Source organism: Perissodus microlepis, chromosome 12 (genome assembly GCF_051167445.1).
Source record: "Perissodus microlepis isolate ML-2025 ecotype Zambia chromosome 12, ASM5116744v1, whole genome shotgun sequence".
In the NCBI taxonomy this organism is placed as follows: Eukaryota; Metazoa; Chordata; class Actinopteri; order Cichliformes; family Cichlidae; genus Perissodus; species Perissodus microlepis.
The window spans coordinates 3,637,795-3,651,275 of NC_140472.1; the positions used below are offsets into that span (position 1 = coordinate 3,637,795).

General features: G+C 42.9%; 3 protein-coding genes across 3 annotated transcripts; all 3 read right to left on the minus strand.

The window, feature by feature from the left end:
* Positions 1-3,526: 3,526 nt before the first annotated feature.
* On the minus strand, positions 3,527-5,737 carry ctu1 (cytosolic thiouridylase subunit 1 homolog (S. pombe)). The gene is made up of 3 exons (XM_084945522.1): positions 5,569-5,737; positions 4,529-5,029; positions 3,527-4,427 (listed from the first exon to the last, which is right to left on the minus strand). The coding sequence occupies exons 2-3, from the start codon at positions 5,022-5,024 to the stop codon at positions 3,892-3,894; spliced, it is 1,032 nt and encodes a 343-aa protein (XP_084801648.1). The 5' UTR covers positions 5,025-5,029; positions 5,569-5,737; the 3' UTR covers positions 3,527-3,891.
* Positions 5,738-6,062: 325 nt separating this feature from the next.
* Positions 6,063-7,260, minus strand: crybb2 (crystallin, beta B2). Its single transcript, XM_084946468.1, has 5 exons — positions 7,198-7,260; positions 6,925-7,043; positions 6,609-6,741; positions 6,365-6,507; positions 6,063-6,252 (listed from the first exon to the last, which is right to left on the minus strand). The coding sequence occupies exons 1-5, from the start codon at positions 7,258-7,260 to the stop codon at positions 6,084-6,086; spliced, it is 627 nt and encodes a 208-aa protein (XP_084802594.1). The 3' UTR covers positions 6,063-6,083.
* A 3,572-nt stretch (positions 7,261-10,832) lies between these two features.
* On the minus strand, positions 10,833-13,407 carry LOC146375617 (beta-crystallin B3-like). The gene is made up of 5 exons (XM_084945195.1): positions 12,602-13,407; positions 12,230-12,348; positions 11,991-12,123; positions 11,638-11,780; positions 10,833-11,537 (listed from the first exon to the last, which is right to left on the minus strand). The coding sequence occupies exons 1-5, from the start codon at positions 12,734-12,736 to the stop codon at positions 11,300-11,302; spliced, it is 768 nt and encodes a 255-aa protein (XP_084801321.1). The 5' UTR covers positions 12,737-13,407; the 3' UTR covers positions 10,833-11,299.
* Between the last annotated feature and the right edge of the window lie 74 nt (positions 13,408-13,481).

Below are 13,481 nucleotides of genomic sequence, written 5' to 3' on the forward strand. Positions count from 1 at the left end.
GTTTGGTTTCAATTTGAGTAAGTGGACATATATTCAAAAAAAGCTATGTTGAGTACTAACAGCTTTGGGGAGTGACCCTAGATTTTGCAAAACAAAGTCTAAAAATAAAGAAGCTGCCTTTAGGCCCTTGGAATTGTAGTTTCTGTTGTACTTTAAAATAATATATTTAACAAGAATGCAGTAAATAGGAGAAGTTCCCTTCTGTGTCCAGTCACTAATCTTTCAGTTTGATTCACTAGTAATTAACAAAGAAACCATTCAATGGGAAACTGCAAGCAAAAAGTACATTCTGTTACTCAATATTATTCTCACTTTGTTTGTGACCATTGAGCATACTGCATGTGTGCGTAGTAGGTCAGTATGCTCATTCTTAACATGCAGAGGTGGAACAGGGGGTTTTCAGCTCACTGAGTGAGGTCAGTCTGCCTGAATGTCACACAATCGTCAGGAATTCACAGAGAGCTGAATGTTAGCTGCACACACCCCACAAACATGAAATGCAGCACAACAGAGCCAACAGAGAGGACACTACGTCACATGTGTTTTAAGAGCCACATCTGCATGAGTCGCCGCCCCCTTGGCCACATCAGAAGTGAAGGCTAAGCCTGGCTGCCACCTGGTAACCAGCCACAACAGTATGACTGTGTTTGTCTCTTATCATGGCCAAACACGGCCCCTGATTCACCTACTCCAGCAGTAATTATAACCGAGATGGCTATGAACACCCTGGCAGGTGTTTATGTGTGTTTACGCCCCCGTCACACAGCCTTTTGCATTGTTAATGTATTTGTAACTCCCCTTAAGGATCTACATCTGGTGTATAAACAACATTTTCCATTATGGGTGTAGACCGGGAAATCTTTGGCCTCATGGTTGTTGTGATCCCATCTCTAGTTTGTGCTGTATGATCTGTGCTAACTCACTGATCAAGCAGTTCCTCTGGAAAAATCTGACTCAGAGGAACAAATGGGAAGAATGCTTACAATCTGTTGATGGAATTCTCTACCTCGAGCAGTGAGCAACACCAGATCACTATACACAAACATAGTATTCAAACAGTGACCCTGAATATCAGGACCTGCAGGTGCAGGTAAATGACAGTAGAGTAAACCTCAGTGATGTGATATTTAAAAATATTTACACTGACTTGTTTTTGTGTATTTAGGGAGGATGTGAGATGACTGCGATTGTTAAGCAACCAAACCCCAAAGGTCAAGTTTTTTAAACAGTGCCTGCAATTACTAGGGTACCCATATTCTAATGAGACACGTGTGAAACCAACATCCCTCTCTCAGATAGTAGCGACAGGAGGCGAGTCGTGACCCAGAGAGTTTTTGGCCTTGGACCGTGTCAGAAAGTGATGGTCGAAATTCCTCAGCAGCCTCGCCCCCTCCGTCAGCCCTTCAGCGAGCCTACAGGCTCCCTCTCAACCAACAATCAATCCTTTCAGCCTCATAAGGCAGCGAGAGTGTCTAATGGCTCCTTGAGGTATTCTCACAACAGACAAATGGGAAATGCAGCCCATCATCTCTCCACTTAAACAATTCGCAAATCCATTTCACTGCTGGTCTACTTTCAGAGATCAGAAGATTCCTACAGATATTTTACTGGCAAAACAAGTTTTTCACAAGTACTGAATTAGTAATGTAAATATAGAAACCTGACCAGCTCCTAAAAGTGTAACATAATTAGAAACTCAGATGTTGCGTGTCAAAGGTTAAAAGTGGGGCCACAGTAGAACAAGAAAAAAAAAGATGAAGCGGGTAACGTCAGGAGAACTGGCATTGATAAAAGGCAGATAAAACCTGTGGTACCGATGAAAGGATTCATAAAACTGATTAAATTATTAAAAGAAATAAAATTAACCAGTTAAAGTCATCCACAAGTTATCTGATGACATCACTGTTTTTTCATGACTTGTGATGATCAAATTAGTAATACAAGGGGATGCCACACCAATCCAGAAATAACAGTTATATTAACAGACACTGAAAAAAGCCTCAGCTACAAGTTACAGTCTCTATTAAGAGACAGTGTCTCCCAACACAAAACAAAAAAAGAAAATGCACAAAGAGTCATGACAGACATGTGAAGCAGCTAAGAGAAAATTACATGTTCTCTTAGCTGCAGCCATTAACAAACATGTTGTATATTTTCCTGTGCAAAATTGTCAGGGATACATCAAGATATCGGCCTAATGGTAGAGGCCAGTTTTTATCTGGTGTGTGACAAATGTTTAAAGACAGTTGAAAGTCTCCATCAGAAAAGAGTTATTTCTTATGATGAAGGTTTCTTTGCTAGGTAAATAAACACATGTTTGAATATGAGCTCATTATCAGTATCAGCACAGAATTTCCCAATCAGGAGATCCCTAAAGATGTACTGATTGTCCAACTCTTACAGCATTTCTCAACTTGCACATGTCTAATCAAACAGTTTTCAGACCTGATCTTTCCGCTTCCTATACCTCAGTTTTTAGTTTTTGATATAAAACGATAAAGTGTACCAGTATACCAAGTAATTATACATCCCTGCAAGTTAAGTTTGTCACACTGGAGGATCACTAGAAGTCAGCCCGGCCAGGGCTGAGCACACATTGTACAGGGAGGCCTGTTGACTCTACCACTTCAAAGCTGGAATGAGTAGCCTTGGGGCAAAAGTTGAGAAGGTAATGTTAAGGCTTAATGTCAACATGTCATTAAATAACTCCTCCCTCCGGCACACATACTGATAAAAAAGACCTTGATTTAGACGAGCAGGGCGGCGTGGTATTGCCAGAGACGTTCGCTTCACCTCGGAGAGGGAGAGTTAAAAAGTAGGTAGAGTTAAAGGCTAGCGATGTCCAGCTGCTAACCTACTAGGCTGCTTATTTTACAACAGTGTGAGGAGAAAGTCAAGTCGGTACAACATTCACTCTTTCGCTCGTCACTGTAACATTTCTGTCAGGTATTCGCAAGTTTCCCTGGATAAGAAAGCTACATTGGACAAACAGCCAGCATAAAATCTCTTCGTAACGTTGACTACCCCTCCACCCTGCTATCCGCTCCAAACTGGGGGCAGAAAACCCACATATGAAAAAAAAAAAACCCTCATAACTTACCTAAATCGTCCATAGCTGCTGTCTAGTTGTGGACTGCGTCAGTTTTTTGTTTGGCGACCTTCCGGATGGTTTGCGAAATCTGACTTTTCCCCTTCAAACTTCACCAGCACTGCTGCCCTGGAAGTTGGTCAGTCAGGATGGCTCTCGTGAACGCGCGGCAGTTTGTGTGTTTGTGTGTACTTTTCCAGGGCGCGCGCCGACTGAATGGCGGTGATGAGGGACATCTAGCGGCCAAACACCGGAATTACACGTTTAAAATAAATATCTCCAAATACCTAAATAATGTCATGGCTGTATAAGCAACCGTGATTTTTTATAAACCTTGTAGATCATGTAGTGCATATCTGTTCACATAACCTCAGAGAAGAATAAACATTATACCATTAGAATCATGAAAGGCACAACAAATCAGACTGCATACTCAAGTTTTTGGGACAAGTTTGAAGATAAAGATCAATGCATTTATTATAGATCATAAAATACTTTGAAGTATGACCATAACTGTTATCAGACCCTTCCCCAAAGGTTGGTACACTGGGACATACAAAAATAAAGTAAATGCACCTTCAAATGTGTCTTTTGTTTAGATGGCAAATGACAACAAAAGCAGCTGGTCACACACTTTTGTATAAAGTGTAAAAAGTCTACATAGCATTTCAAATTAAAATTCCATATAAACAGTCAATAAATACTTCAATGATATGAAATGGAAAGATAAGATTTGATCGCTCTCATATAAAAGACAACAAATGTCATTTATTCTAAAGAAAAAAAAAATCATTATTTATGATTCAAAAGTCTACTGCTTTCAGCTTTCTCTCCTCCTCCTCTGTAAGCGGCTGCTGGGAGAGGATTTTATCATGGAAGCGGTGGTGTTTGCCTATTCCCAGCTTTGGCAGACCTCGGTTCAGCCCCTCCAGCAGCACACATGCCTTACACAGTTTCTGACTGGAGATGTAGCCACACCGGCTGCAGGTTCCCTGGACAGGCATCTTTACCCCCTCGCGCACAGACAGGTTCTCACCGGAGTGAATAACGTCCATGATTGAACTGGGCCTCACACTCTCCAGATCCTTTAAATAGGTTCTTGCATAGCCACGGTAAGCATTAGGAGAGTAGATACACTCAGTAGAAAAGTAGTCTAATTTCTTGAAGTAAGCATACAGAACAATCTCTTTTTCATAAGCGTATTTAAGGGGCTTGCAGCGTGGCACGACCCCTTCGTTCTCGCTGTCCGTTGAGATGGCGGTGCAGCGGCGCAGCCGAGCTATGTCCCCTCGCAAGACGTTCATCAAAACAGTTTCTGCCACATCATCAGCATTGTGACCTGTGCAGAGAGGAAAAAAGAAAACAAAACAGAGACATCTCGTTATTCAAAACAACACATTAAAGCTAACACTGCTCACATTTTCAGTCATTTGAATCTACCTGTACATATCTTGTCCACTTTAAGCATGATGGCTCCTCTGTCCAACGCCTGCCTCCTGAACACGCCACAGAAGGTGCAGTTATTTTTCAGCCCAACCTGCTTCACTATAGCATCCATTGTCCAGCCATACAGCTCCTCATAGGACACAATCTTCAGAGGCAGCTCATACTGTTGCTGGTTCCTCTTCACAGTCTCCAAGGAGTCATCTCGATAACCCGTGATTCCCTCATCCACCGAGAGAAGCATGAGCTCAAGGCCGTAGCTGTATCGCTCATTCAGGACCTTCATTACATGTGCAAGCACAGTGGAATCTTTTCCCCCGGAGGCAGCGATTCCCACAGACTCCCCGGGTTTGAACAGCTTTGCTGACACTATGGTCTGATGAATCTCCTCTTCAAAGGCCCAGAAGAAGCACTCCTTACACAGAGAGTGGCCGGTTTTTGGACGTTTAAGCACAGCACGCTTTGCAGAGCAGCTGCTACACTGGACAGGCATCTTGACTGTTGGAAAGGTGGTTTATTAAAAGAACAACAATGTCCAAAATTAATATAACAAATACTTTCAATATTTCATGTCAAAGCCATACAAATCTACAAAGCTCAACTTCCTCGTTGCTGATCTCCTTAAAGTGATCTTTATCATTTTCGTTTTGTAACCTGAAAATCCCAATTTAAAGTTTGGCTTTAGTCTAATGGTCTAGTAAGTGCTTTAAAAACACTTTTACAGCTCCTTACATAGCCAGGTAGGTGAGATGTCAGCCCTGAAGAATAAGAAACTTTACTTCATACGCTGGATTCTTACTACATTAGCTTCATTTTTATCGACATAAAAGTCGATAAAACACCCCGTTACTTCAATCAAAGAAATAAGCGGATAATTTAGTCACAACTTCAGTCATATTAGTGGATTATCAGGCTATATTTTCAAGACATGCCAAATGTAAGAGTAGTACAACACATACAGAACCTAAACGTGGTCTAACATTAGCTAGCTAAGCTAAGCTAACTCGTGAGCTGTACATTGGGTAACATTTTCTTACCAAAGTATCCGGGGAATGTGGGGATAATATATGCAGTTACTATAATAGCTTTTAAAAATTAAGCCGTTAGCACGCTAAAGCAGGAGAATATTTTTCATCTTGTAACGTTGCCTCTTCTTTACTGGGACAACAGGAAGTGACGTCTCCAGTACACACCCTACAGCGCAGCCTATTGGTCGGAGTGGGCCAGTGCACAAACCAACCCATGTAATGCCTTCACAATACCCATATATACTCTGGTGGTTTAAGCACAGTTTAGATGCATTGGTGGTGTCTGTTTTTCAGGTGTTGCAGTCTGAAGGACTTGTGTGGAGGGGAAAAACAGAAGAAAATCCCATGATTGAGTCAAATGTAAGCAATGAGGATTTATTAGTTTGCTTCAAAGATTGTTACTACTGCCTCAGCTGATATCAAAATGCTGCATGGTGGTGGTAAATGAAGGTCAAAGGGTTTGTTGCCAGAAAGGGAGCAGAGAATGCTGAGGTCAGGATTCCTGACAGGAGAGAGTCACAAGCTTAGTTGACGGGATGAAAGGCACCCCTCTGATGCCACTGCATGTCTCTGATGCGCCGGACTGATTGGATCTGAGGAATCTGGGCTCCGAAATCAGTGGTGTCCTTGTACTCCCCCTTCTCAAACAGGTACTGATAGCCTCTGTAGCCTGGATACTGGTAGCCCACCCAGCTGGTGCACCACAAGCAAAAAGAGGGGAAACAAATGTTAGCCAGTTAGAGGTCAAAGGGCATGTGGCAGCTATTTCTATGATATACAGCACCTGCTGAGAGGATGGACTCACGTGCCACTCTGGACCCGAACAGAAGAGACCTTCTCCTGGTAGCCGTGTGCGTGAAAGCTGGGGACATCATCATCTATGATTTCTATCTTCTTCCCTGCAAAGCTGGGGTTTTCGTAAAGGACAATCTTGTGCTCCTGGCTGTCCTGATAAATCAGAAGAAAAAAAAAATCAAGCCAAGGGTGAGTTGTGAAGCAGCTGATTATGGGGTGGACGATGGAGGTATAAATTTGTAAATCTCTCTTACCACTTTAATGGGGCGGAATGCAACAATGGTGTCACTACGCCTGCTGTTGGTCCAGGAATCCCAGCGAGGATACTCGCCCTTCTCAAACACATACTGCTCCCCCTTACAGTTGGCCTGCTCATATCCCACCCATCTGAGAAGACAGAAAACAACAACAACAACAACAAATGGGGCTGTGATTGATGCAGGGCTCAGCTGGAAAGATGGTTGGTTGTCTGCTTATCACACATTAAATTTGATTGCTTTTCTCTATGCCATTCCCTCTTTTTTTTGGTCATTTGCTAGTTTTCTCTGTCTGTCTCTGACCCACACTCACGGTCCACACAGCACCAGTATGGAGCCCACTTTCTCCACGCCTGCTTCCTGGAGGTTGTTACAGGGACCAGTCAGCTCATGGCAGCGTCCCTGGAAGTTTTCCTGCTCATAGATAACCAGCTGGAAAAGAGGAAAAATTTCTTCTTCTTTTTTTAGCTCATGAAAGGAGTTGTGTTTTCTTGGAAGATAAAGAATTGCAAATACGGAGTGCACAGATTTCATGTGAACTTATGTGAACTGGTCTCGCTGCCAGTGTGCGCCTGTCCTCCCTCACCTTAAACGCACTGGTGCCTGGCTGCTGCTGCTTGGATGCAGGACTCTGGTGGTCTGTGGCCATATTGAATGGATAAGGATGATGCTGAAAAGAAACAGGTGAAAGTATAATTCTGAATAATTTTGAGGTATTTCTGTATTTTTTTTTTCTTGGTAGCTTTTTCTAAAATCTGAGAAGCTGTTGATTGATTCTGTTTGCTGTTATTGTTCTAAGTTTCTAAGATTTAACCTAAATTACAGTGGCAAAAAGAAGACAAATACTGATAAATATATATATTAAAAAAAAATTATAAAATACAGCGTGACGGACATGATCCCCTTACCAGTACCTGTCTGTGCCAGTGTGTTTGTGATGGCACAATGAGCTCAATATATACGGGACGCCCAGGGGTGGAAACTTTGCCAACAGCACTGAGAGTGTCCAAGCTGGCCGGCAGATCGGCCTGCCATAGGCCCAGCAGAATGAAATCAGGGGTCACTGTGCACCCCCACCCAACCCCACCCCACCCCGGAGTGTCACACTCCCACAAAGTTATTTCATTAGTTGTCAGTTTTGTCCAGCCAGTCATTGTTTGATATCCTCATGATTCAGCACAAACAGTGCCAAGAGACCCACACCTACAATGAGCAGGGAGAGTGAGAGAGAGAAGGACGGTAAAAGATGGGTTTTACCGTGCTGGAGGGATGTGAATAACAGAAGAGATGCTGCTGAACATTTCCATATGTTTAAGTTGATTTTATTTTATTTTTTTACTGTATGGTGTTAAAAAATCAAATCAAACAAAGGCAGATGGTAATGCTGCTGGCTGCAAAGAAAGACAGCAGCTCTAAAGAATGGATTTATGACTTAAACCTGCTGACCATCTACTGGGAGCAATAAAACAGCTCCATAACAATCCATCTTTAACATTTTTATACTTTGGGACAAAGTTTTTAGACACTTCTATTTATACTCGTATTTTATTTTTTATTTTTTTTTACATCTACTTTATATTGTTCACAATGATTCAGATGAAACTAGAGTGATTTCCTACAAAAAATGTGCTCTTGGGTTTGGTGTGTTTGTTATTATTATCATTAAGATCGGTACTTTCACCAAAGATTTCAAATGGATGCTTGAAATGTAGCATCATGCTATCAAGGTGATATTTTTATTGTTAGTGTTGCTAAAAGGAAACATTTTAATGAGATCATAATGTGCATGCATCACCACGGACAACAGATGAACTGGAGCTGAGATTTTTGGGTTTGAGGTTTTGTGGTGTAGCATGATGGTCTGTTTCAGTGGTGGCCAAGAGCCTTTGCAGAATTACAATACCAAGCTGCAGCTTTTCAGGGACCTTAAAGGGACATATGAGGCTGAACCAAGACACGGTATATGATAAATAAGGATTATTTTAAACTGTGAATCATGCTAAGCAACTTTATTAGTGTCCAAGAATAAAGAAGAAGAAATGGAATTTGAATTGCTTATAATAAGTTCCCTACTGAGAGAGACCTCTGTTGTTGTGCGTGAAATCTGTTGAAGTCACTCTTTTAGTATTGTTGTTACAGCTCCCAATGCTCCTGTTACCAGGACCATTTTGGACCATTTTAGAATTTACCTTCCAATTCTGCTCCTGTTGCTCCCTCATGCTCCTTCTTCCTGATGTTTTTGTCTGCTGGGATTACAACATCTATCACAACTGCAGTCTTCTGCTTTTTATTAACCACCACTGTGTCTGGTTGGTTGACCAGCAGCTGCTGGTCCCACAGGACTTTAGCCCTGTTGTTCTCAACCAGCTTTGATGGTGTCTCGAGTTAGGACTTGGGAACTTTGACACTATATGTGGAGTTTTTCTTGGTCCATAACCTTGCAGTCCATTCCTGTGCAGGCTTCTAGTGATTGCCCTCTTTCAGAGTACAATTGCTGGTTTGGCTCAGTCATTCACTAGAGTCTTGGCAGTTGTTCTGGGTTTTTAGGTACATCTTTGTTAGTTTTCTTTCCAGATTCTTTGAAATTGTTTGGTTCCTACTTCTGCCAGACTTTTTCTGTACTGTGTGGCAAATAATTTTGTCCTCATCTGTATGCAGATTGTCTTTGCCAACATGAAAAGGATTTATTTGACAGCACTCATTGGACTGACAATACTCAGAACAATGGAAAAGTCCAAGGAGCTCAGTGAAGATCTAAGAAAGAAAGCTAGATTTACACAAGCTGGGAAGATCTCTTAGAGCTAACAGTTAATCGGGTGTGACACCACTTTGCCAAGGTCTGAAAGAACACCCAAACTGTCACCTTCAGATGAGAGGAAATTGTTCACAATGGCCTAGAACAATTCAGAAACCACAAAGGATCAAATCTGTCATGAACCGGAACCTGCTGAAACCCCAGCGTCACTGTCTACAGCGAAGCCAGTTTTACCTCGCCATGGACTGAGTGGTAACCAACCAAAGAAGGCCCTGCTCCAAAATCAACACCATCAAGCTCAACTGTAATTTGCAGCTGCCCAAATGTACAAACTAAATGCCTTCTGGAAGTTTTATGGTCAGTCAAGACAAAGACAGGGAGCTATTTTGCCACAATAACAAAAGGTATGGTTATGGGAGCAAAGGTCAGTCTTTCAAATGCTCTACCCAAAGTCAAGCATGGTGATAGCATCATCCTGTGGTACAGCATGACTCTGCTGCCAGTGGTACTGGTACATTGCACAAAGTGGATGGAATATATTCAAAGTCAATAAAGATGTATGCTGTACAAACGTTCCACCCTTGAAAATATTGTATACGACTTGTATTTCCAAAACACAAACATGACTCTTTCAGGGAACACATTACACAGACAGATAATGTAACACAGTTACATCCAATCATTAGAACCGAATGAGTCCTGCAATCAAATCCAGTGACTGGCTGCTTTTATGAGCCAGATGGGCCGTCTGAGAAACAGTCAAGGACTTTGTCGATTAAAGACATGCTGACTGCGACTGTTTTGTTGGGATGTTATGTTCACTTGACTACACTTGATGTAATCCAGCACACTCAGGAAATGATTGTATGACTAATCAATAGTTAATTTGTTTTTCATGCGATTATGGGTAGTAAATCTGGGCTCAATATCCGGTTGCACGCTCACAGGATTGACAAATCCTTGAGTAAAATTGCTTGCTTTCTGATAAAGGTGAGGTTGTTTGTGGCTCATTTCAGATGTGTTTTGTGTGTGTGTGTGTGTGTGTGTGTGTACGTGTTTGAAAGCCTCATGTTTAAGGGAAAATTCTAGTCCAGGGAAACGATGCTGAGGCAGAAATTGCCAGAATCTTCTCATGATCTGGCAGAGATAAGAGGTCTGTGTCTCTTATCTCTGCTCTCCCTCTTTTACATGATTAAAACTTTGCACTTTGTAGAAAAATAGAGAAAATGCTCCACTCAGTGTTGTGAGGGAAAAGTGTGTTTTGTTTTAAAAACCGCATGCATGTGTGCTTTTACATTTGGACTGATTTTTTTTCTCTTATTATGCTAAACCTGAACTTAACACTAGTATAATAGTGTTAAATAGGTACACTGGAGTAACTGCATGCTCTCAGTGTTCACCTTGTGACCATTAACCACCAAATGCACAATGAAGACTAAGGGAAGGGAATGCAGCGCACTCTGTTTTAATAGCAAGCATACATACAGCATGACATCATTTCCATTTCTGTTAGGCAAACGCGTATCCACATATGCATTGAATAAGTCATGTGTTCCTAATGCTCGATGAGGTTTTCAGCTGTCTGACTAGAATAGGAAAACACATGCAATGAAAGCGGCACACATCTGCAGCTTATCTCGAGGAAAAATATCTGCCAGATGTAGGCTACATTATCTCCACATAGATGTCAGTGTGACATCTCTGATAGTGTTTTTATTTTTTTTTCCCAAACCTTTAGTTAAAGCCATCTCCACCTTGACTTGAAGTACAACATCACCAATAAACTCCAGGTCAAACAACTTTTATTCGCCACTGATACATACATGGCACTCCTCACTGGGCACAAGCAGCGTTTGCCGTGGTTAGGTTAAGGCAGAGGGCAGGCACTGTCGGCAGCGTGGGGAAGGCTGTGGGAGGCAGGCGAGGGTCCTGCTCAGCTGGCTCCAGCTGTAGCAGGAGGGGCAGGAGGTGCTGGGGCAGGGTCGGGATCAGGAGCCGGAGCTGGGTCGGGAACGATGAAACAGCCCCTCTTGTGCCACTGCATGTCTCGCACACGTCGGACAGACTGGATCTGGGGAGCGGGGGCCTCCCAGTCATTCCAATGCTTGAAATCTCCTCGCTCAAAGACAAACTGGCGACCCCTGTAGCCTGGGTACATGTAGCCAACCCATCTGGAGGAAGGAGAAACAGACAAAATGTGAGGTGTGTCGCAGAAAAACACCCAGAAGGCAGTGCGATGTGGTTTAGATAAGGGTGCGCTGAGGATCTTACGTTCCATTGAGAGCTTTGATGCTTGCTACACGGTCCTGAAAACCATGGCCCCACAAACTGGGCACATCATCGTCAACGATCTCCATCTTTCTGCCAGTAAAACTTGGATTCTCATACAGGTGCAGCTTGTGTTCAGCACCATCCTGAACACAAAAATTACACAAATGTCACCAGGGTGTAGTCTGAATGTGTGCGTGTGTTTGTAGACACTGATTCAGTAAAGCAATAATTTAAAATGTGTCAGGAGGTAAAAATACAACGGGCAAAGGTTACGTGTAAACAGCTCATGTCAAATATTCTTCACATATCTGTGTGACTGCATCATGAGCTTTGTATGTAAACTAGTCACGCACCACTTTGAGTGGCCTTAGAGACAAGAGGGAGTAGCTGTTCTGACTGTTGGTCCAGGTGTCCCAGCGTGGATACTCTCCTTTCTCCAGAATAAACTGCTCCCCTGTGAACCCATGCCGATCATAACCCACCCAGCTGAGGGGAAAAGAGAAGATCCGAGTTTACCAGCATGACAAGCTTGCCTAACAAGTTATCTTCTAAATTTTCTTATATGAATAATCTCACATGCGGCATTACTTACGGTCCTGACTCAACAATCACAGAGCTGACCTTCTGCAGTCCCTTCTCTGTCACATCTTTACACTCTGCAGAAAACTCTGCCTTGCAGCCCTGGAAATTTTCAAACTCAAACAGCACCACCTGGAAACACAGAAACAAAAGGCATTCCATAAACTAACACAGACTCCTTTCAGTTTCCCCTGGGAGCTTAAGATAACAGCCTCCATATAGAATATAGACATGACATATGCTGAGCTTAACAATAACTCAAACTGTCAGGTTCAGCAGATGATGCAGGTACATCTGTGACCAATAGCTGGACAGCGAAATACACCTGTATAAAGGTGAACCCTGGGAGCAGTTCTTCTATGAGCAAACCAAGTTGTTCCAGTACCTTGTATGTGGCTCCAGCTCCACCCTGGCTCTTCCCAGCAGCTAGCTGCTCCGGGGCACTTTGCTGCTCCGACATCCTCCTGATCCACTGCTCCTCCACTTTTTGGCAGCAGCACACACATAGAAAAAGCACCATCCGTCACACATTCATACATGGGCACACGCACGCAGACACACACACACACACACACACACACAGGAGAGAAGCTTAATGTCTAAGCTACAATTGTAGAATACATCCTTGAGCAGGACTTTTTTTTTTAAGCCTCAGCAGTAATAATTTACCTGATAAGAGTTTGTTTTGCGAGTATGAACACACAATTTCTTCATCACGTGCAATACTTAATAACAAACTCCACCAAACCTGAGTCTCCCCCAGTGCAGCACCACTGAACTCCTTTGCAATGGCATTATTACACCATGGTGATTGATAAGTATGTGTCCAGTAGGAGGCTTTTACCTGGGTATGCCTGCTAGGAAGCGGTAGTGTCCCTCTTTTTTCGCTGCCACTTGGTGTTTGGTGGGGTTGAGCCATTAGACCGCAGGGATGGTGGGGGGGGGGTATTTATGGTTTATTTCTGGCCACAACAGCAGAAAAGGGGGAGCTGTTGATACAGCAAGTCTGTCGCTCACATTGTGTCCGTAACGCTGCCTCTCAATAGGCAGCTGTGTTGGCACACGCTGCCCTGCCTATCTGCCTGGCTGCCAGCAGGCGTTGTGTGTGGGCACACAGAGAGAGAGCCAAGAGGATTCAGCAAACGGCCCTACTCAGCATAAACACACACACACACACTCATTCACCCAATCTCAACTACACAAGAGTTCCTCGTGCCTTTTTTGTGTACTAAAAATAAGTAACTTGATTCAAGAAATACCCAGAA